Here is a 24,023-nt window from a genome sequence, read left to right as displayed (position 1 = left end):
AACTATTAAATCACACATATAGAATCAAGTAGTAACCGAAAAAGTGTTAAACAAATCAAAATATATTTTATATTTGAGATTCTTCAAAGTAGCCACCCTTTGCCTTGATGACAGCGTCGCACACTCTTGGCATTCTCTCAACCAGATCATGAGGTAGTCACATGGAATGCATTTCAATTAACAGGTGTGCCTTGTTAAAAGTTAATTTGTAGAATTTCTTTCCTTCTTAATGCGTTTGAGCCAATCAGTTGTGTTGTGACAAGGTAGGGGTGGTATACAGAATATAGCCCTATTTGGTAAAAGACCAAGTCCATATTATGGCAAGAACAGTTAAAATAGGCAAAGAGAAATTGACAGTCCATCATTACTTTAAGACATGAAGGTCATTAGAGTTACAAGTTCATCTCAGGATAAGTTCATTAGAGTTACCAGCCTCAGAAATTGCAGCCCAAATAAATGCTTCACAAGTAACAGACGCATCTCAACATCAACTGTTCAGAGGAGAGTGTGTGAATCAGGCTTTCATGGTCGAATTGCTGCAAAGAAACCACTACTAAAGGACACCAATAAGAAGAGACTTGCTTGGGCCAAGAAACACGTGCAATGGACATTAAACCGGTGGAAATCTGTCCTTTGGTCTGATTTTTGGTTCCAACCTCTGTGTCTTTGTGAGACGCAGAGTAGATGAACGGATGATCTCCGCATGTGTGTTTCCCACCGTGAAGAATGGAGGAGTAGGTGTGATAGTGTGGGGGTGCTTTGCTGGTGACACTGGTTTATTTAGAATTAAAGGCACACTTAACCATTATGGCTACCACAGCCTTCTGCAGCGATACGCCATCCCGTCTTGTTTGCACTTAGTCCCACTATCATTTGTTTTTCAGCAGGACAATGACCCAACACACCTCCAAGCTGTGTAAGGGCTATTTGACCAAGAAGGAGAGTGATGGAGTGCTGCATCAGATGACCTGGCCTTTACAATCACCTGACCTCAACCCAATTGAGATGGTTTGGGATGAGTTGGACCGCAGAGTGAAAAGCAGCCAACAAGTGCTCAGCGTATGTGGGAACTTCTTCAAGACTGGTCGACAGAATGCCAAGAGTGTGCAAAGGGTGGTTACTTTGAAGAATATAAATTATATTTTAATTTGTTTAACACTTTTTTGGTTACTACATGATTCCATGTGTTGTTTCCTAGTTTTGATGTCTTCACTATTATTCTACATTGTAGAAAATAGTAAAAATAAAGAAAAACCCTGAAATGAGTATGTGTTTCCAAACATTTGACTGGTACAGTGTATGTTCACTGACACATGCTGCACATACTGTACAGCATGCACACTCTATCAAAGCTTGTGCTCACTCAGCATGCATTACATATGTTTGTGTACACATACACACAATCACACACAGTCCAAAGTTAGCCTAAAGTTGGTTGAATGAGTGGGATTTTTCATGTGTGGTATTAGACCAGGTATATGATCTGCAGTGGGGACAGGCTTTAACATGGGGGTCACCTATACTGAACAAAATATAAGTGTAACATACAACAATTTCAACGATTTTACTGAGTTCTTGTAAGGAAATCAGTCAATTGAAATGCATTCATTAGGCTCTAATCTATGGATTTCCCGGTCTCAGATGATCCCGCAGGTAAATAAGCCGGATGTGGAGGTCCTGGGCTGGTGTGGTTACACGTGGTCTGCAGTTTTGAGGACGTTTGGACGTACTGCCAAAATCTCTAAAACGATGTTGGATGTGGCTTATGGCAGAGAAAGGAACATTACATTATCTGGCAACAGTTCTTGTGGACATTCCTGCAGTCAGCATGCCAATTGCACTTTCCCTCAAAACTTGAGACATCTGTGGCGTTGTGTGACAAAACTGCACATTTCACAGTGGCCTTTTATTGTCCCCAGCACAAGGTGCACCTGTGTAATGATCATGCGGTTTTTATTCTTCTTCTTGATATGCCACACAGGTCAGGTGGATGGATTATCTTGGCAAAGGAGAAATGGTCACTAATAGGGATGTAAACACATGTATGCACATTTGAGAGAAATATACTTTTATGCGTATGGAACATTTCTGCAATCTTTTATTTCGGCTTATAAAACATTGGACCAACACTTCACATGTTGCGTTTTATTTTTTCCCCAGTATATTTTCACACTCCATCTGCTAGCAGTGTGTGGAAATGTGTTGCTCTTCACAAGTACAGAAGACAGTCAGGATGTAGGTCCTAGAGAACTACTTGAAAGCCCAGGAGAACTAATCCTCTTTTTGATAGATAGCCCTCTCACCAGATGAACCCCCCCCCCCCCCCCGACCAAACACCTCAGTGCTTGTCAGACAATTGTACTTAAGGTCTTAATACTGAAGGCCATGTAACCTAATCTCTACCTACCTATCCTTTCTAGACATATCAATGATTTTCCTTCCAAATTCACACAATCACACAATCTTTTCCTAACCCACGCAGTCTCTTCTTTCATCTTGGCCAGTCTCTGCTTTTACATAATTTCGCAGAGAGAAATGATGATATATCCCCTTTAAGATATATCCTATTACAAGGGGTTGTTGCAGCATTCCAAGTATAGGATTAGAAATGGAGATGTTTAGCAGACAAAGCACTGGTAGACTTGTGTGTGTGATGTGATGGACGTGTATGACTAGCAGCCTGGGTGCTCGTCATCTCATCGCAGCCAGTCCATTCCATCCCCCTCCTCCTGACATTTCAGCTGCAGCAGGTCAGAGAGCAGCAAGACCCAGCCTCAGCCTGCCTGCCTGCCTCCACTAGATTAGGCCAGTTATATAACTCTCATTACAGCAGTTTAAAAATAACACAGAACAAAACCCAAGCTGAATCACACACTCTCATTTACTGTCCGTGTGTCTCTACACACACATACCATGCACTAGGGCCGGGACGATACCAGTACTGCAATACTCGCAGTACCGTGGCAAGGAAACAAAACACAAAGAAGATTTAAGTTCTTTAGGAAAACAGCCTTAATGTTGGAAACAAACATTATTACGTTGTCATCCAGTCACATATATTTATTTTCCAAGCAATAGCACATAATATTTTACATTGACGGTTTTTAATATACCAAGATTAGTCTGGTTTGTGTTTTCATTTTTGCCATGGAATAAATATCACAATACTGGTATCGTCACAGCCATACCATACACATGATGAACCATACACTCACACACAGACACTTCTATTTCCTTTCCCTGTTTCTCTCACAAACAGACACACACAGATGCACAGAGTGTTTACTAGGAGGGATTAGTGGTTTATTGGGAGTTGTGTTGGAAAAAGATGTAGTTATTTTCAGCAAATTCATTTGTACACCCTTACACACTCCCCATGCTGGTTGCTTCTGTCATCCTGGGCTAAGTTTAGGATATACCGTATTTTAACCGTCTATACAAATACCTAGTCAATGCTTGTAAAATGCTGAGCTACATGGAACAATTATGGACTATAGTCCTCTTTGACTGCCCCTACTGTATACAGAATACATTGAGTACAATATGTTAAAGGTAGTTAAAATGGAGAGGGCGCACCTCGCCTGCTGACATTGTTATTCCTCAGAGAAGTAAAGCCTGTAAACTGACCCGGCACAAAGACCTCCTATAGTCAGCAATACCACTGAGACCACTAGACTGCTGAGTGGGGCTCTCTGGATCCAAGGCACAACATAGCCCATCCTTTCACTTCTATGTAAAGAAGGCATTGCAAATTAAGCTATCCAGAGGAGGGTTAGGCGATATATCGTGTATACCGGTATGGATCCAGGTATTTCGATACAGTGCTAAATAAATGCAAAGTTCTACAAATTGGACTACTTCACTGTTGTTTTTTTGTCCTAGATTGGGTGAGTATAAAACCATCAGAACGAAGAAAGCCAAATATAATCACTTAGAATTAATTTGTTGCCATTCTATGGTCATTCACTACTTATAAAACATTAACTTAATATTCAGAAACTTAAAATACTATGAAATACCACCATACTGTCAAACATTTTAAAAAATATTGTGGTATGATATTTGGTCCATATCGCCCAGCCCTAATCCAGAGTTGAGTTACATAGATGATGCAGTTGTAGAATTTCTTAATAACCCCCATCCCACTCCCACCCTGTATTGTCCTTCTAACTGTGTGTTTCATCCTTCAAATTAAACAAACAATACTCAAACAGAGCCTGGTCTGTTCTATGAAGTCTGATTATATATTCATTATTGTGGTCTAGTGACTGTGAGACACTGACACAGGCTTTCATTACCCAGAGGACTTCATTACCGTAGTGTGCTGCTGCCTTCCCAAAGGAGTCACGGGCAGGGTGTTAAGATCACGTGTTTATCAGAGCCTCCCAAATCACAGACCGCACACATACAGACAGACACAGAAAAGGAGAGAGAGAGAGACTGAGATGCAGCATGTCATTGTTGCCTCTAAACCACTAACTGAATTAGGCTGGGACAGTTAAGAGTTGCATTCTAATCGATGGCTGTCTAATCGATGGCTGCAGTCTAAACATACAAGCAGATTTATCTCTTCGCCTCCATCTCTGTGTCCTTTCTAGAGGTTCCAGTTTTAACGGCATACTCTGTCTTCTGTTTGCCGAGCAACATGACAATATGCAGAATGTACTATGTAAACAGTGTTGGTATTGTGAAACACCAATAAACTGTTGAGTTAACATCCTCTGTCACCTCTATTTCCCTCCAGGACCGGGGAAGCTCCATGGGGAAGCTGGAGCCCATCTCCCCCGTCAGCCCGGCCCAGATGGACCACGATCTGGACCTGGTGCCAGCCCGCTTCTCCAAGGAGGAGCTCATCCAGAACATGGACCGTGTTGACCGGGAGATCACCATGGTGGAGCAGCAGATTTGCAAGCTACGCAAGAAACAGGTACAGGTACCGTACAACCATGGGCTATATTGTAGGTCCTGTTCTCTCCGGTTTGTTTGGTGCTTGTCGCTGTTTGTCATTATGAGACTGTGTGCTTAGTTGACTGTTTTTCAATTTGATGCAATCTATATGCTTTATCTTTTAAGGATGACCCAAATGTGTCTATCAGTGTCATTACTTCTCATTGAGCCTGAATGTTTCTGTGAAAGTATGTGGCCTGCACTGTTTCTACCGTCAGCTTGTTCTCTGGCAGTTCCAGCAGTCTTCCTGAAAATGTTTCCATCTGTATTTAAATCTAGTATCCCTCTCATTGCCTGTCTTCAGTGGATCTTCACACAGTAAAGCCTTTAGACCAGACATGGCTGTATTGCTGTAATTATTGTATTGAGTTACTGTAGTTAGGGCTCACACAGCCTGCCACAGTGCTCTGCTTCTTGGCAGCTGCGTTCTCTTCTGCTTTTCCTTCCTCTCTTCTTCTTTTAGGAGAAAAGTAGGTTAAAAATATATAAAGCCATAAATAACAGCTTCCCCCGGGGGAAAGGAGGATTATGATGGAAGTTTTGTGACTGTTAAATCACTCATATTTCTTCCTCGCGGCCTTCCTCTTGGCCGCCTGCCACGTCATGTTTTATAGAAGAGCTCTATGGTGCAGCTCTCCCCCCTCAAGTCTCTCCTTTGGCTGGCACTCAAAATGCTGCTTTGTAAATCTAAGCCACCTGTAAACCATGGCACGGTCCATTGTGGGAGGTGTAGGGGGGTGGGGTAGAGGAGGGATGGGGGGGGTTAGTGACGAAGCCTAGTGAATGATTGAAAGAGTACGCTCTGCTACCTAGAAAAATAAGTCAAGCCCCCTCCTTATCCCTTCCCTCAACACACACTATGCTTTTTATGGATGATTTTTTATTTTATTTTTTTACAGCGCAACCACCCCTCCCCCCGCCTTAACGCTTTCCTCTCTTCAGCTCTCTCCAAGCATTAAAACATCTGGAGCAATTAAGTGGTGTGGTAAAACTTTATTTAAAGAGTTCTGGCAGAGAGTGGGGGCTGGGACTCCGGTTACAGCCAGCCCGTGTTGTCAGCCAGGCTCAGGACAGTTGGTTTATTTTATTTTACTCTGCCGTGGGTTTGGAAGGGGGAGGTTCTGGGAATGTGTGCGTTTTCCTCCCCAGCTGCTTATCCATCCCGATTGGGGCCCAGGATGATCCTGAGGGCCCAGGATGATCCTGAGGGCCCAGGGCCAGCTCTCTCTCTCCCCCTGCTGAGGCCCTGGCCCAGGCCTTTTTCTGGGGGAGGGGAGGGGGGAAGGAGACTGGCTCTACTGTAGATCACCTCCCTGCAGAGCATGCAGTAGCACATTGACAAGGAGCCCTAGCCCCCAGAGAAGCAGCTTCACTAAAACCTCTGACTGTACCACTCACATCTGCAGCCCTGCTGCCACAGACGACCAGCACTGCCCCTAGTCTGTTTATACTGCTGTTCTTATTATTCCTACTTACCTATCCTGTTTATTGGATCATACCACTTTTGAAATGTTACTTGAAGTTGTAATAAACCCAGATTATGTCAGTTATTACAGATCTAAGATTCTGGTTGTGCTGTGAGGAGGCCATAATGTCCCCACTAAATACACGTCACGGATGTAATGGATCAGTTCAGTGGATGCTGCTGTGCCATTGCTTTGGCTATAGGCTCTGTCCTGTGGTCTGTTCTCCTGTTTTTAATCCCTCATAAAAAGCCACCAAGATATTGCCCAGGGAGTTGGAAAAGCAAGGCTTTCCAGTACAGGATGGGTGTTGTGTTGGCCGACAAAGGGAAATTCGCTTATCCTCTTGACCTAAGAGATACTTTGTCTCCTCAGTCCTACTCTCTCTCCTCTCTGGCATGTTACACCATGTTGTGGTAACCCTTTGGTTAACTGGACCCATGGGACTTAATAGCTACTACAGCTAGTAGGACAGTTCGGTTCATCACTGCTGGAGATGATGAGTAGCGTGCGGGGGGGGGGGGGGGGGGGGGGGGGGGGGGGGGGGGCTACACACACACACACACACACACACACACACACACACTTCCCTAGTAACCTGTCTCCACAGAAACAGAGAAGCACAAGGGTGCTGCAGGATCAGGGATTTCTCCTTTGTTCACAGCTTGTGATAACCTTTATCTGTCATCTTTCTCTTGCATATTCTTCTCTCCCAACCTGATTCAAAGGGACATCTTGTCTACACACTGTGTTCACCAGCAATCCTGAGTGTTTGTGTTTGTGACCTGCAGCAACAGCTGGAGGAGGAGGCAGCGAAGCCCCAGGAGCCGGAGCGGTCTATGATCTCCCCCCCGCCCAGCGAGGCCAAGCACCGCAGCCTGGTGCAGATCATCTATGACGAGAACAGGGTCAGTACCGTCACACACACGCTAGGGATGGGCACGGTTATTCAAATATTTGAATATCCGAACGGATGCTAGTATTCAATCACTTGGAGAGTATACAGTCTTTGTCTCAAATAGAATACAATTATCTATGTGACATTGTTACATAGCCTACAAGGATAAACCATTACATTCAACATTTTTATATAACAACAGTTTTATGACAGTTTGTATGAGTGCGCCCCATTAAAAAGATTCACCGGCAGCCTACACTCGTTTCACACGTGTAGCTTGTTGTTATTGTCGGTCAATCAAAGCGCTGCTGCATTCAGAGGCTCCATGTGTAGCAAGTGAAGAGGGAGATTTCTAATCAATACAAAATGGAATTAAAATAACATAATTAAGTTGGCTAAATGAGAAGGAGTAGACTAAAATAATCAACCAAGAGGTAGGATGTTTCATAAGAATGGAGTTGTTGTAGACATTGGACGGGGAGCAGAGCAAAAAAGCCTCAATTAGCCTTGCTACTTTAGCTAGCTGGATAACTTTTAGCTGGCTACTGTAGCTAGCTGGCTACTTTACAATTATTTGATGCAGTCAAGACGAGCACTATCAGGTGGTGTGATAGATAACCTATGGCAGCAACAAGTTTGTCTAAATACTCTCTCTTTCTCTCGCACTCTTTTTTTTTCTCTCTCTGTGCCACACATAGACTGTCACACACACCTGCCCCTGGCCCTGTCACGCCCCTCCCCCACCGTTCTTCTGAAACAAACAGAGTGCAGCACACAGTCTCTCTCTCTCTCTCTCTCTCTCTCTCTCTCTCTCTCTCTCTCTCTCTCTCTCTCTCTCTCTCTCTCTCTCTCTCTCTCTCTCTCTCTCTCTCTCTCTCTCTCTCTCTCTCTCTCTCTCTCTCTCTCTCTCTCTCTCTCTCTCTCTCTCTCTCTCTCTCTCTCTCTCTCTCTCTCTCTCTCTCTCTCTCTCTCTCTCTCTCTCTCTCTCTCTCTCTCTCTCTCTCTCTCTCTCTCTCTCTCTCTCTCTCTCTCTCTCTCTCTCTCTCTCTCTCTCTCTCTCTCTCTCTCTCTCTCTCTCTCTCTCTCTCTCTCTCTCGAGCAAGTCTCCATTGAAGTTTCTTAAAAAATATAATGACATTATTAGAATACTGAAATCATTTCAAATGCCCCAACACACACTGCTCTCTCTCTGTGTAAATATGTGTGTCTCAATCAGTGCTCAGCCTGTAATGGCTGTAGTCAGTGTTCATTCCTAAATCACCTCACAGGTTGGTCAACGTTAGAATACATGTATTGACCGCATTATGTGAGCTAGCTATACCCCCTGGTTCATCATGATCCTAGTTGATGGGGTGGTAGTGATGTAAGATAATGAGCAAAACCAGACTTCCTTTGAATGAATGTTTCTGAAATAGTGTTCTTTTTTTGGACTCCATACAGTGTTATTGGGTTCACAGAAATTGCTTGATTGTAAGTGTTGAGAATGAGACTGAAGCTGTGAAGGAAGACTGGGAGCATCTGGATGAGGTGCAGATGACGTCGGTCTGACAGCTCTTTGATGATGAAAAATGAATATGGTAGACTGTCACTCTGCTTCCCCTCAGACATTGGGTTCATGCAGTTTTACAACTTATTTAGCTAATTGGCCCTATTGAGGGCTGAATGGAATTTGTATTCGACGCATTCTGCCATGACAATGATTGTGAAGAGATTAATGTGTGAGCTCTGTCATTGCTGTTACTTGGCTTGTTATCTTCAACAGCCCAATAGAGAGTGGGAGTCAATAGAGAGTGGGAGTCAATAGAGAGTGGGAGTCAATAGAGAGTGGGAGTCAATAGAGAGTGGGAGTCAATAGAGAGTGGGAAAGTATGAAAAGGTATTAACCCATTAGCCTCCCACTCGTAATATGGCAAGACCAGACAAAGTCCTTCAGTCCGAGTATGTAGTCAGCATTGCTGACCTTTAGTGTGAGCAGGTCACTCACACCCTCAGACAGAACCCCCCCCCCCCCCCCCCCCCCCACCACACACACACACACACCTTACTCATGTTTCTCTACCTTACTCATGTTTCTCAGTAACATTAGTCTGGCAGCAATCCAAATACATTTTTAAAAATTAGGTCAACATTTTTACGTTTCCAATTTTAGAACAGATTGAGTAGGATATTATCTAGTTGTAGTTAATAATGCATTCATTTCCAATACTCTTAGTCCACCTAGTGGTAAGCACTGTTCCTTGCATACGGATACACAAAACTGTATAAACATGTTTGTGTAGATTGCAATGGTATATAAGGAGTCTTTTCCCACTCATTATGCCGACCACAGATGGTCCCCTGTATGTGTAAGGGGCAGGACCTCTGTACATTTCCTTGCCGGGCCGGGTCAGAATCATCTTAAGGAAGGTCAACTCTTGAAGTAAAGTAATATTCTATAATAGAAACAATTGAATGGTCTAAAAGAGACCTGTTGACCGACAATAGTACTGTATACCTTTCACCCCATATACTTACCAGCTCAGAGCTGAGTAATGATGGCACCACTGAATCCATGCAGAAGGAGTGATGATCTTAAAGCCTGGAAGTGTCAGGATGACTCATCCAATGTCCCTGAACTCTGGAACACTTTCCACTCCACTGAGTGCTGCTGAGCCCCACCTCCACCACACTAGGAATTGCCAGGGACCTCACGATACAATATTGTCACCATTCTTCGGTGTCGATACGATGTGTATTGCGATTCTCTTATTGTATTGTGATTTTACACTGCACTTTTATTGCAATTTGATGTTTCAAACATCTGCTGTCGTGAGATGAGAGAGCGTGAGAAAATGAGTTTATATCAGTCATGGAAATAAATGGGCTTAAATCATGTTGTCTCGCTATTTAAAAAGAAGATGGAAAACAAGCTATAGGATGAAAAATACCAGAGTTTTGACGCAGGTACAGCAGACTAGCGCCAGCTAACGCTACCTACCTACCAACAAAACACATAGATACTTGGAGTCAAAGTATCGATCTATAATATAGTCACAAATAATATAGCAATATGTACTGTAGTGTTTTTTTACCCCCCTATCACTACTAACACTGAGTGCTTGCAGATCACCACCACCACACTGGTCTCTGTCTCTCGTTTGTTTGTTTGTTTGCATATCATATAAAGGCTCAGTCAGGCACACCAATAGCATTTGCCTGCCCAGAGTACTTAGGATCTCTGAACAGAGGTAGAATCGCGCATCAGACAACAGTTCACTGAACGATCGGTAGACGAACGGGGAGATCCACATTCGGTGCAACCTGTGTGATCCTTAAGTATATGTGAAGAAGGCAAGGCATGGGTGTTGGTGTTTGTCTTGGATACGTGTGTGTGTTTCAGCACCTGGCTGTAATGACTCCAGTCTCAGCAGAAGCGTTCCTCTGTCAGGCCTGGTGTCATCTGTCTCTGTGGGCTTAGTGTCACCTCGTCTCTCAGCGACAGGGATACAGCCACAGGCCTTTGTCAACGCCATAGGCGACACCACTCAAGTTCACCATCTCATATTAGAAAATGGCTGCCTTGGACACAAATACAAGAGAGACAACCGTGAGTCACTGGAACTGCACTATCCCAGTCCCACTATCCCAGGTACAGAGAGATCTCTCAAGTCACTGCACCTTCCCTCTTTGCTTGTGCCAATATTAAACCCTCTCATTTTAATTACGTATTTCTTATGATGTAGCCCATATTTCCTTTTTCTATGGACTGGAAATGCTTCTGTGAGCGAAGAGCAGCTGTTAGTTTTCTGCTCCAGTTACAGTACTCCTGTCTAAGCACTAGGGGGCATCTGAGTTGGTCCAGCCTCACTCACAATCACTGGCTGCCAATTTAATCTCAGGTGTGACTGGCTGAGATGGATTGGAGGAGGAACCGTAGTGTGTCAAAGCTCCATGTTGATCAACAGTGTTGTCATTGCACCGTCTGAATTTAGAGTACACATGTATTCCCTTCTCTTTGTTGCCAATGTCATTGAGTCTTTGATATGTCCTTAGTCTTGCAGATTTATATCAGTACAATATGAGAATGAAGGTGTCACTAAGGAGAATCTATCAGATCAATGAACCAGAGAGAAAGGTACAGAGGAGAGGGAGAGGGAGCGAGTGCGTGTGGCATGGGCATGGCTAAATATAAATGTGTAGAGATCATCTGTGATAGAGGCACAGCGATGTGGGTGAGCTTCCCTCTCTCTCTTCTCACTCTACATTTGACATTTCAGTCATTTAGCAGACACTTATCCAGAGCGACTTACAGACGCAATTGGGGTTAAGTGGGCAGTGGGCACAGTGACAGATGTTTCACCTAGTCGGCTCTGTGATACGAACAAGCAAACTTTTGGTTACTTGCACAATGCTCTTAACCACAAGGCTACCTGCTGCCTCGCTCACTTACTCAGTCTGAGACCACAACCTAAGCACACTAGGAGGTGAGATCTTTCTCTCTGTTTTGTCAGATGTCCCTTATTGGAGAAGCACTGCAGCCATACAGTCTCACTCGCTCTTTCTCACGCTCCCTCTCCTGCGTGCTCTCGCTCTACCCTTCTCTCTCTCCTGGAATCTGTGCTCGGGGAGGTGAGTAATCTTTTATCCAGGAGAGGAGAAACGAGAGGGAGCTGAGGCGAGGTGCTGCCTTGTGTTAAAAGCTCTAATAATAGTTGCTGCATCCAGAGTGCCCATCCAAACGTCAGTGATTGAGTGAGCAGGCTGCTGCGTTGCCTTGGTGATGGGAGACGTGAGGCTTTGTTGTTGACATGTGCTGAATGTGTTGTGTGTGTTGTGTCTCCTCAGAAAAAGGCAGAGGAAGCGCACAGGATTCTGGAAGGACTGGGACCCCGAGTAGAACTGGTGAGTCTCTGCTGTTTTCTCACCTCTTAATGGTCACCTGAATAAAACATTTTGCAACGTCAAATTTTTGCATTATTTGACCTTGGGGAGGAGGGATAAGTAACGGAGGAGGATGAGGAGGAGTTTGTCTGAATTCAAAGATGTGTAGCAAGCCCTGGAAAGAGAGCATGATGTGGGTTTAGTTTTCTGTTCGGGAATGAGAGTGAGAGATGGTAAAATAACTGGACCACAGAAACAACTATTTCAGATTCGTTTGACCCATGAAAGCTGTTTGTCATCCATTGTTTTCCTCAACTTTTTTTTAACTCCCTTGTGTAATGAAATAAAAATGTTTTTGTTTGTTTTGAACCAACTACGGTAATTTTACCCAAAGATGGACTTTTTCCACTTATGAGTCTCTTGAGAACAGTCTTGAGAAGGGCTGGATTAGGATGTCATGTCGTCATTCTGCTTACTACTTGTTGTCAGCTTGGCACAGCAGTAACAGTTATATAGTATTATGGAACTCAGGGCGATGCCCAAATGAGCCTCACAACAGCCTTTGTTTCACACTTTCTTGCATACATATTAATTAATTTTGTGCGATTGATTAAATGAATGATAGATTAATTAATAAATATAATTTGATGGTTCAGTTGGTTGAGTTATTGATTGATGGTACAAAATCTGAGGCAAATTTTTTGTCAGACCTCGGATATTTGTATAAACCAGTATGATATCACACCATAATTTCTCTGTCAGACTCTGTTCAATCTCAGATATTCAACATGTTGTTGGTAGAATGTAATGGGTGAATGTTGTTACAGCATCTGGCATTGTAGCTTTGCAATGACACCAGACAGGGTGCAGAGAAGGGAGTGTAGAAGCTGTAGATGTGTGTGTGTATAAACCTCGTAGCCTTCATGTTCCATGCTGCTGTGAAACTGAATTCCCACCTCTGGCAACATCAGTAACACTTTCATCGCTCTCTCTCTTTCTCTCTCGCTCCCTCCCCTCTCAGCCTCTGTACAACCAGCCATCTGACACCAAGCAGTACCATGACAACATCAAAATGTAAGTTAGCCCGCCCTCTGGGGTAAAGGCACTGGGTTTATGCTAATGTACGTGTGTGTGTGTGTTTGTCTGAGTGTATATCATCTGTCCCTGTGGGCTCAGTGGGATTGCTATGGTCTTAAATGCCATTACTGCGCTCCTTCTCATCTATTCTAGAGAGTCCCATCCCAACAAACGACCACAGACCATCAATGTTTCAGTGTCAGCCACGCATGCAGTCTTTATAGCTCTGGTAGTGCACTGAAACAGTTATTTAACCTTGTGATTGCTCTCTGACAACACATTTTGGTCATTTTTTGTGGAAATGAATTTATACTGCACTTTTGTTGTTTTGCAATGTAAGTGAAGGAAATGTTACACACATTACATTTTAACTGACATCCTCCCTTCACTGCCCCTCTTTCTCTACTCTGTTTGATCCCAGCACTGTTTGATCAGAAAGGGTGTGTGTTATTAAATAGCGCTGTATAGCTTTGATCCATCACAATTGACTTCTTTGTGGTGCCCCTAACCGGTTTGATAACCTTGGCCCCCGTCCCTGTTGAGAAAGATGAGTACCAGATTCATAGACACCACCCCCACCCCCCCACCCTACCCTACTTAACCTCTCTGCTTCCTCTGTCCACTACCCCTCTCATCTCCCACACTGACTCAACGTTGGGGCCAATAGCCAGTGTTCAGTATTTCAGAACCTAGAATATATAAATCCATGGAAATATATCCACAGGTAGCTCACTAGTGGTGCAGCGGTATAAGGTACTGCATCTCAGTACAAGAGGCGTCACTACAGTCCCTGGTTCGAATCCAGGCTGTATCATATCTGGCCGTGATTGGGAGTCCCATAGGGCGGCGCACAATTGTCCCAGCATCGTCCGGGTTTGGCCGGGGTAGGCCGTCATTGTAAATAAGAATTTGTTCTTAACTGACTTGCCTAGTTAAATAAAGGTTAAAATAAATGTATTGTTTATTTTTCACCGTTTATTTTTCACCGTAATCTTACACACATTACAGAACGGGAACATGGACCATGCTTGCGTCTTTAGTGTGGCACATATCAACACGAAAACCCTTTTTGCATAACTATAATTTCCACATGCCTCATGTTTTTGGTGCTGTTTACAGTGTACTGTGATTTCTCAGGAATACAGTGCACTCTTAGTGTTGGACAAACGAAACCTATTGAAACGGTCCAGAGCAGCTAATCTCTCCTTCCACCATCTAGTGTACAGAGCACAATGCCACGTCTGTCTCTATAGGACTTAATCTGTCAGCCCTGGTCTGGCCTTGATTTGATTTATTAGGATCCCCATTAGCTGACGCCAATGGCGACAGCTAGTCTTACTGGGGTCTGACACATGATGAAAAAGACATTACAGACAAAATACGTTTACAATTTACATACACACGTTAATGTTTTTAAATGTGTGTGTGCATCAGTTACAGAAGCTTGCTTTTTCCTCTGTGCATTTCTAACATCTATCAGTACATCTGTACATCAGACATGTGTACATGTCTATCTCCGCCTGGACAGCGCACTTTAGACTGCGTTCTGTGATGGAATCTAAAAGGTGTCGAAAGCGTTCCACAGGGATGCTGGCCCATGTTGACTTCAGTGCCTCCAAAGTTGTGTCAATTTGGCTGGATATCCTTGGGGTGGTGGACCATTCTTGATACACACGGGAAATTGTTGAGCGTGAAAAACCCAGCAGCATTGTAGTTCTTGACACTCAAATCGGTGTGCCTGGCACCTACTACCATACAACGTTCAAAGGCACTTAAATATTTTGTCTTGCCCATTCACCCTCTGAATGGCACACATACATAATCCATTTCTCATTTGTCTCAAGGCTTAAAAATCCTTCTTTAACCTGTCTCCTCCCCTTCATCTACACTGATTGAAGTGGATTTAACAAGTGACATAAATAAGGGATCATAGCTTTCATCTGGATTTCTTCCTGGTCAGTTTATGTAATGGAAAGAAGTGTTCCTAATATTTTGTATGTCAGTGTATGTCAATCTTGAACAGGATTATCTATTTTGGATGCAGTTTGAATGGAATTGTTGGAGAGATAATAATATTTGAGTCATAACTCTGCAGATGCAATTTAAACATGTCTTCACAATTAAAAAATAAGTTAACCTCCGAAAGCCAGATGGAGATGTGTAAATTAGATGCGCATTAAGATATATTAGTCCTAATATTACTGTAGCATTTTCAGAAGGAGAAAGTTACCAGCTGATGAGATGATACATGCATTGTGAACTGCGCTCCGTACTGAGATGCGCCGTCTGTCCCCACCCTCAGCATTGATGATTGATCATGCAGATAGCAGAGCAGAGAAGGCCGTAGAGAAGCCAGGTTAGGACATTGCATATAATTGAACAGTTCCATTTCATGTCATGCTGTTCATAGAAGTCATTTATTATAATTTACCGTTTTACTCGCAGTTATTTATCCCGGGAAACAGGAGTAGATTTGGGCAGGAAATCTCTGTAATTCTCTGTAACCTGGTTCCCGGTATTAAACCCCAATAGGGACAGGCGTTGCGTGTGCGTGTGTGTGTGTGTGTGTGTGTGTGTGTGTGTGTGTGTGTGTGTGTGTGTGTGTGTGTGTGTGTGTGTGTGTGATAAGATGGAGTTCATACCTGGAAAGCGGAACATGTAAGCCACACCGTGTGCTCACAGAGGCTTATTGTTGTTGACATAAGAGCACCAATCATTGAATGTGTGAAATCATCAAAATAAATACGTATTTATTTGATCCTTCACCAAAATCAATTCATCTTCAGCAATATTTGTGTTGATTTTCCACTTCTCTGTCTGTTCTCCCATTCCAACTGCCTCTTTTATTTATCCCTCTTTCTCCTTTCTTCCCCCTTTACAGAAACCAGGCAATGAGGAAGAAACTCATTCTTTACTTCAAGAGGAGAAATCATGCTCGTAAGCAGTGGGTGAGTATAGAACAGTGTGCTTCTCTGCTGGGACTGCTCTATGACCGATGACCAGATTGAAACTGGGCCAGAAGCTCCTTGGAAGACAGTGTCCATGTTCCAAAGGCAAAAAGAGCTCTGGGCCCTTGTGCCTGTTCTTTAGTAACCCTGTAGCAGTAGCTAGTCCTATGCAGTTTTGGAGCACGGCTGTTACTGCTTTTGAAAAATGAAAGGTCTAAAACATTCAGCTCTCCCAGGACTTTTTCCTCTCACATCAAGTCTGCTTCCTGTCTGGTTAGGAGATAACAGATAGTACAGGAGAATCACCACTGCTCTGTCTGTCTCTGTCTCTGTCTCTGTGTCTCTGTCTCTGTCTGTCTCTGTCTGTCTGTTTCTGTCTCTGTCTGTCTGTCTCTGTCTGTCTGTCTCTGTCTCACTGTCTGTCTCTGTCTCTGTCTCTGTCTCTGTGTCTGTCTGTCTGTCTGTGATTCAGCAGGACCGAGGCAGCGGGCAGGGCTATAAATAACCCTGCTATCGATTGTCCAGACTCTGAAGTCCGAGTTAGGCAGACATCCTAGAAATCACCCGCCCTGACAGAAAATCTTTACCACAAATCAAGCCCTGACTGTTCCTGTGTAATATATTTCCACAGGGATACACTATGTTTAAGAACCATGCTTCACATCTGTGCATCAGTAAAAGGACATTGGGAATAATTCTATGGCACAGTTACACTAACCCCTAACTCTAAATGCAGTAACCGTATCTAGACTGTAATGTATAGAGGGGCACACCCACTGCCCCATAGCACTGTTTGATGAGCCTTGTGCTGCAAGGTCATGTATCCACTATCCAGTCATGGTGTTTAGTGTAAGTAGAGGTCCCAGGCCAGCTCCAGACAGGAGAGGGGATAGTTGCAGAGTGCGGCCTGCGGAGTAATGTTTTAAGAGGCTTCAGAAGCCTATGTCTCCTCCAGGGTTAATGGTTTGCTTTACTGCCTGCCCCACTGAGGAGCTGGGAAAATATGGAGTTCTGTTCTTGTCATGACTCAAGGTTACATTCAGTCTCTGCAGAGGCACAGTGCAGTATGCTGCGTGGACAAGCATGCTGAGAAGACCGGGAGGGAGGAAGAGATTAGAGGACTAAAGAAACCGAGAGGAGGGAATAGAGCACATGTAAACAATTATGTACATCACCATAGTCACCTTCCACGGGAATAGGGCTAGAGAAGGCAACCTGAGTACAGTATGATGAGTTGGTAGGAACAACAGCATATTAATAGAGTGTATTACTAGTCTTTTCACTAATTTCACATTGCTCAACTACTAGGCATATTTCCTTTGAATTCTGGTTTGTGGCACATGCTATTTCAGACGTTTTAATGACATCCTGATATGAGGAGAAAAAGGGACACTTGTTATTTGGTATGAGTTATGTTCTTTGAAATGGTGATTGACCTGGTTGTTCATCTTCTCAGGAACAGAAGTTCTGCCAGCGCTATGACCATCTGATGGAGGCCTGGGAGAAGAAGGTGGAGCGCATTGAAAACAACCCCCGGCGCCGGGCTAAGGAGAGCAAGGTGCGAGAGTACTACGAGAAACAGTTCCCTGAGATCCGCAAGCAGAGAGAGCTGCAGGAGCGCATGCAGAGGTGAGTCAAGGCCCCGGGGCCTCCTGCTCCTCCTCAATATTCTAGGTTGGGGAGTCTAGTGTGCTGTATTTAAAACATAAGAGATTCCATTCTGTTAAAACAAAGTCTGATTACATTGTGTCCATTACAGTATGGACAGAAGTGTGTGTGTGTGTGATGTCAAAGAAGGAAGAGCTCAGTTCCAGTACCTGCAGTGTGTTGACATGTCCTCTGTGTTCCCCCTGTGTGGAGCAGCCGGGTGGGGCAGCGTGGAGGAGGACTGGCCTCATCTGCAGCCCGCAGTGAACACGAGGTCTCTGAGATCGTTGACGGCATATCAGAACAAGAGGTGAGCTCTTACACTTCACCTTCCGCTCTTCACCTCTCCTTCCATCCTCTCTCCCCTCTTGACCAGCCATTTCTCCCATCTCTCAATATACAGTGTTCTTGTCATGCTTGTTGCTTGACTCACTCAAGCACTAATGTATTTGTCATGCGTAAGTTACAGGACACAGTTACTGTAGCTGCATAACACTTAAAACTAGTTCAGGAAGGATGTGATGATTTGTGAAGTGTGATCCAGACAGATGCACAAATACACACACAGAGTAAATAGACTATAGTTCTGCCACTTGCACAACCAAAGAGGTTTTACTCTGACCGTGGTTGGGGGGAGTGTTCTGAGTGTTCCACAGGAAAGGCAGAGCTGGCTTGTGAATAACAAGGCTAGTCATCACACTGAGTACAGTACAGGGCCAGTGTTTCTCTGTAAGGTCAGCCCCACTAAGCTGTGTTTCCTTACATCTGGATAAGAACTGACTGCTCACACCAAGCGTGCAGCGTCTCTCTCGTCCCCTCCTCCTCCCCGACCTCAAACTTCCTCTACATCTTATGACCTCTTACACACTTAACACAACACGACTGCTTCGACTGCCTCACCACCACTGTCTCTATACACTGTGTTTATCTCAGCCTAATGTTTGGAAAGCTCTGCCTTGGTGTACACTACAGTGTACTCACTCCAAGACATTTTGTCTGTGTTTGTCTGATTGTGTGTGTGTTTGTTTGTTTGTTTACAAACATGTGCGGGTGCGTGTTTGTGTCAGAACACCGAGAAGCAAATGCGCCAGCTTGCGGTCATCCCTCCCATGTTGTTTGACGCCGAGCAGCAGCGCATCAAGTTCATCAACATGAACGGCCTGATGGACGACCCCATGAAGGTGTACAAGGACCGGCAGGTCATGAACATGTGGAGCGAACAGGAGAAGGACACCTTCCGCGAGAAGTATGTTGTACACACCGTAGAATTACTCTGCCTAGAATGGCAGGAGTGTGTGCTGTGCAGTAGTAGACAAAACATTGTTTCGTTTTTCTGATAGCAATCAGACTGAGATTGTGAACTATCCCAAGGTCAGGGAGTTGTTGAGGAAGTTAATCTTCCCTCTTTGTGAGAAATGAAGGATACATCAACCAGCCAAACCGAACCCACAGACTGAGATCAGAGACTGTAAATGCTTCCCCTGTGCAGAGAGGGAGAGAGAGAAAAGTAGAGAGAGAGATGTGGATGTGATGCAGACTGAATTGTCTTGTCCGCTCAGCCTCATATAAAAACACATCAATAAGAGAGAGTTGGAAGAGATGTAAGCAATGCTCAGTACTGGCTGTGTTATCCTATTGGGATATCAAGTAATGTTAGTCAGGATGTGCTGATAGAAGTATGGTGAGGGAGCTCTAGGTTAGTGTTGATGAGAGCATGCTTTAGATGAATAATAGAGTGAGATATCTCTGGAGAGATGGATGTGGGACTGTGTTGTGATGTCAGCACTGATGAGAGCCTCTTCTCCCATCAACCAAACTACACATGCGTCACTCACTCCTCAATTTACTTGCATATCAAAAGACTGAGTGCTTCCAGATCATTTATTAGATCATTTTTTAAAAACGTATTCATCTGTCTGCTGTGTGTCACAGGTTCATCCAGCACCCAAAAAACTTTGGCCTGATTGCTTCTTTCCTGGAGAGAAAGGTACAGTTTGGAAGATCCTTCACTCCATGCACAGTGATCGACCTGACACTTGAGTAGTCTTTTTCACATCTTGTTTTGGAGATGAGGTCCTAGTAATGTTGTGTTTTGTTTCAGACGGTGGCAGAATGTGTCCTCTTCTACTACCTGACCAAAAAGAACGAGAACTACAAGAACATTGTGCGCAGGAACTACCGGCGCCGTGGCAGGAGCCAGGTACTGTAGTTACAGAACTTAACTCGAACAACCTCAAACCACTCCTAGGGCTGTTGCTGTGACCGTATTACCGCCACACCAGGTCACGAGTCATAAAGGCAGTCAAATTCCACGTGACCATTTAGTCACGGTAATTAGGCTTCTCCAAGCTCTGCTGATGGTCATTAGTAGCCTTCCAAACTTGCTAACTGCCTGGTACTCAGCACTCTGTTGTCCCTCTAATCACTCTGATATCGATGCAAATGTGATCAAAATTTTTATCAAACACTTCATGTGAGCTCAAGTTGCGCAACATTTCTACAGGTTATGCAATTGCGCGAGAAAACAGAGAGATGGCATCTACTAAAAAGAGGAGGATCCCATCAGCTTTCTATAGACTAGGCCTACTATATTTGTTTGTCAACTTTCCTAATATTAAGCACATTGTTTATCTTTACAACAAGCCTATAGGCTGGTGTGTTTACGGACATATTCAATCAATTCTTATCCCAGTCTGCTGTTCCCACATGCTTCAAGAGGGCCACCATTGTTCCTGTTCCCAAGAAAGCTAAGGTAACTGAGCTAAACGACTACCGCCCCGTAGCACTCACTTCCGTCATCATGAAGTGCTTTGAGAGACTAGTCAAGGACCATATCACCTCCACCCTACCTGACACCCTAGACCCACTCCAATTTGCTTACCGACCCAATAGGTCCACAGACGACGCAATCGCAACCACAATGCACACTGCCCTAACCCATCTGGACAAGAGGAATACCTATGTGAGAATGCTGTTCATCGACTACAGCTCAGCATTTAACACCATAGTACCCTCCAAACTCGTCATCAAGCTCGAGACCCTGGGTCTCGACCCCGTCCTGTGCAACTGGGTCCTGCACTTCCTGACGGGCCGCCCCCAGGTGGTGAGGGTAGGTAACAACATCTCCACCCCGCTGATCCTCAACACTGGGGCCCCACAAGGGTGCGTTCTGAGCCCTCTCCTGTACTCCCTGTTCACCCACGACTGCGTGGCCATGCACGCCTCCAACTCAATCATCAAGTTTGCGGACGACACTACAGTGGTAGGCTTGATTACCAACAACGACGAGACGGCCTACAGGGAGGAGGTGAGGGCCCTCGGAGTGTGGTGTCAGGAAAATAACCTCACACTCAACGTCAACAAAACAAAGGAGATGATTGTGGACTTCAGGAAACAGCAGAGGGAGCACCCTATCCACATCGACGGGACAGTAGTGGAGAAGGTGGAAAGTTTTAAGTTCCTCGGTGTACACATCACGGACAAACTGAATTGGTCCACCCACACAGACAGTGTTATGAAGAAGGCGCAGCAGCGCCTCTTCAACCTCAGGAGGCTGAAGAAATTCGGCTTGTCACCAAAAGCACTCTCAAACTTCTACAGATGCACAATCGAGAGCGTCCTGTCGGGCTGTATCACCGCCTGGTACGGCAACTGCTCCGCCCACAACCGTAAGGCTCTCCAGAGGGTAGTGAGGTCTGCACAATGCATCACCGGGGGCAAACTACCTGCCCTCCAGGACACCTACACCACCCGATGTCACAGGAAGGCCATAAAGATCATCAAGGACAACAACCACCCGAGCCACTGCCTGTTCACCCCGCTATCATCCAGAAGGCGAGGTCAGTACAGGTGCATCAAAGAAGGGACCGAGAGACTGAAAAACAGCTTCTATCTCAAGGCCATCAGACTGTTAAACAGCCACCACTAACATTTAGTGGCCGCTGCCAACATACTGACTCAACTCCAGCCACTTTAATAATGGGAATTGATGGAAATTATGTAAAAATGTATCAGTAGCCACTTTAAACAATGCCACTTAATATAATGTTTACATACCCTACATTACTCATCTCATATGTATATGTATATACTGTACTCTATATCATCTACTGCATCTTGCCATCTTTATGTAATACATGTATCACTAGCCACTTTAAACTATGCCACTTTATGTTTATATACCCTACATTACTCATCTCATATGTATAGACTGTACTCTATACCATCTACTGCATCTTGCCTATGCTGTTCTGTACCATCACTCATTCATATATCTTTATGTACATATTCTTTATCCCTTTACACTTGTGTGTATAAGGTAGTAGTTGTGGAATTGTTAGGTTACTTGTTGGTTATTACTGCATTGTCGGAACTAGAAGCACAAGCATTTCGCTACACTCGCATTAACATCTGCTAACCATGTGTATGTGACAAATAAAATTAGATTTGATAGCTTACCTGGCTGGCATGAAAATGAACCATGGGAAAAGCTTCCTCCATTCGCTGTTTAACTGCATAGATGACATGCGTTTCTTTCACTGCCCCTGTTTCGAGACACATGCATAGATTCCAAGAACACAGGATGAGATGTTACTATCCTTTGTGCAAGCACTTCCAAGAGTTCATGAACAGTGAGACTGGTGAAATTTGGGGAGCGCATCGTCAGTAGTGTACCTTTGGTTCCTAGGGTGTTTCGGCCTTTCACACTATACACCCTCCCCAAAGGCGGCCAGCGACAGGGTGATCAATCCTACGCTTGCGTCCCATTCCCAATTAGTCAAAGGAGTTGCCTTGTTGTTGATAGCCAACATCCCATGGGACTATGCATGGCAGGGGCGTCTTCCTCCCTGAGTCAAGCATTGTTGACCGCATACCTCCTGGCCCTCTCACTTCGGGGCCCAGCTGGGGTCTTTCCTCTTCATCCAGAGCCATTGACTGCTGCCTTCTGCCACCTCTGATACAGCTTTGATTGCCGAACGCTGGCTCTGGCCCTTAATTCCCAGGTCTCTAAGCAGTCTGGTTGTAGATGTTGCCACAAAACCTCTGCAGCCCACCTCCACTGGTCGGACTTCTGTGTTCCAGCCATGATGCCGTGCTTCGGCAGCTAGATCGGCATAGCGCAGATGTTTTCGCTCATAAGCCTCATCTACTGAGTCCTCCCAGGGTACTGTGAGCTCAATGATGAAGACCTTCTTGAGCGAACGGGACCAGAGCACTATGTCAGGTCTTAGGGTGGTGGTTGCGATCTCCGGAGGAAACACAAGTTGCCGGCCAATGTCAGCTAGCATTTTCCAGTCGCGGGCCAAGCGCAGCTGGTCTCGCTCTAATGGTGTAGAGCCGCTCTTCGGTGGTTTAGCCCCTTCGCGGACAAAAGTCGTCCGTAAGGGGTGTGATGCTGCTGGGGGTGGTAGGGAGTTGGTGGCAGCTCGCTTGTCCTCCAGGGCGGAAGCAAGGTTTTTAAGGACTTGGTTGTGACGCCAAGTGTAGCGTCCTTGGGTGAGGCTTGTTTTACACCCTGTGAGAATGTGCCTGAGGTTGGCTGGCATGGAACAGAGGGCACAGTCCGGATCTTCACCATACCATTGGTGAAGATTAACTGGTGTTGGAAGGACGTCATATGTTGCTCTGATGGAAAAGCTCAACCGCCTCGCTTCCATGGCCCACAGATCCTTCCAGCTGATCTTCCTCTTCTCCACACTGTCCCATCGAGTCCACTGTCCTTGTTTGGCAAGAGAGACTGCCTTGGCCCACCTTGCAGCCTCCTCCTGATGGCGTACTTCCTGCACTACCATCTTCCGCCGCTCTGGTGCAGTGGCCTTACTCCAAGCAGCACGGCTAGTTAGCCCAAGGCCTCCTCTCCCTTGCTGAACATGACCCACAATGTCAGCATGTCTGAGGGCTGCTGTTGCCTCCTGGACTGCTTTTCCTGGCCTCCATTTGCGCCCAGTTGCCAAGGTCGGCGCGTTGTTGCTCACCACTGGGTCTCGAGATTCATTCAGTGTCATCTGGAGCCTGGTTTTTGCACACTTGAATTCCTCTGTTAGACTGGTGAGGGGCAGCTTGAGGACACCATCTCCATAGAGGCCTATGGTGGTAAGGCATCGTGGAACCCCGAGCCACTTCTTTAAGTAGCCTGTGACTCCTCTTTCCATCTTCTCCACTGTTGAGATTGGAACCTCATAC

At 45.0% G+C, this 24,023-nt stretch overlaps 1 protein-coding gene across 1 annotated transcript in view; it reads left to right on the top strand.

Annotated features, from left to right (window-relative positions):
• LOC120065031 (nuclear receptor corepressor 2-like) overlaps positions 1-24,023 on the top strand; it is a 193,882-nt gene that overhangs the window by 105,633 nt on the left and 64,226 nt on the right. Inside the window, exons 5-14 of the mRNA XM_039015724.1 lie at positions 4,745-4,927; positions 7,202-7,318; positions 12,133-12,189; positions 13,190-13,242; positions 16,127-16,193; positions 17,650-17,822; positions 18,057-18,150; positions 18,908-19,086; positions 19,773-19,827; positions 19,942-20,040. Of these exons, the coding sequence (XP_038871652.1) occupies positions 4,745-4,927; positions 7,202-7,318; positions 12,133-12,189; positions 13,190-13,242; positions 16,127-16,193; positions 17,650-17,822; positions 18,057-18,150; positions 18,908-19,086; positions 19,773-19,827; positions 19,942-20,040 (1,077 nt within the window). The remainder of the gene's footprint in view (positions 1-4,744; positions 4,928-7,201; positions 7,319-12,132; positions 12,190-13,189; positions 13,243-16,126; positions 16,194-17,649; positions 17,823-18,056; positions 18,151-18,907; positions 19,087-19,772; positions 19,828-19,941; positions 20,041-24,023) is intronic.

This window comes from Salvelinus namaycush, chromosome 1 (assembly GCF_016432855.1).
Source record: "Salvelinus namaycush isolate Seneca chromosome 1, SaNama_1.0, whole genome shotgun sequence".
Lineage (NCBI taxonomy): Eukaryota > Metazoa > Chordata > Actinopteri > Salmoniformes > Salmonidae > Salvelinus > Salvelinus namaycush.
This window is presented reverse-complemented; position numbering and strand designations above follow the sequence as displayed.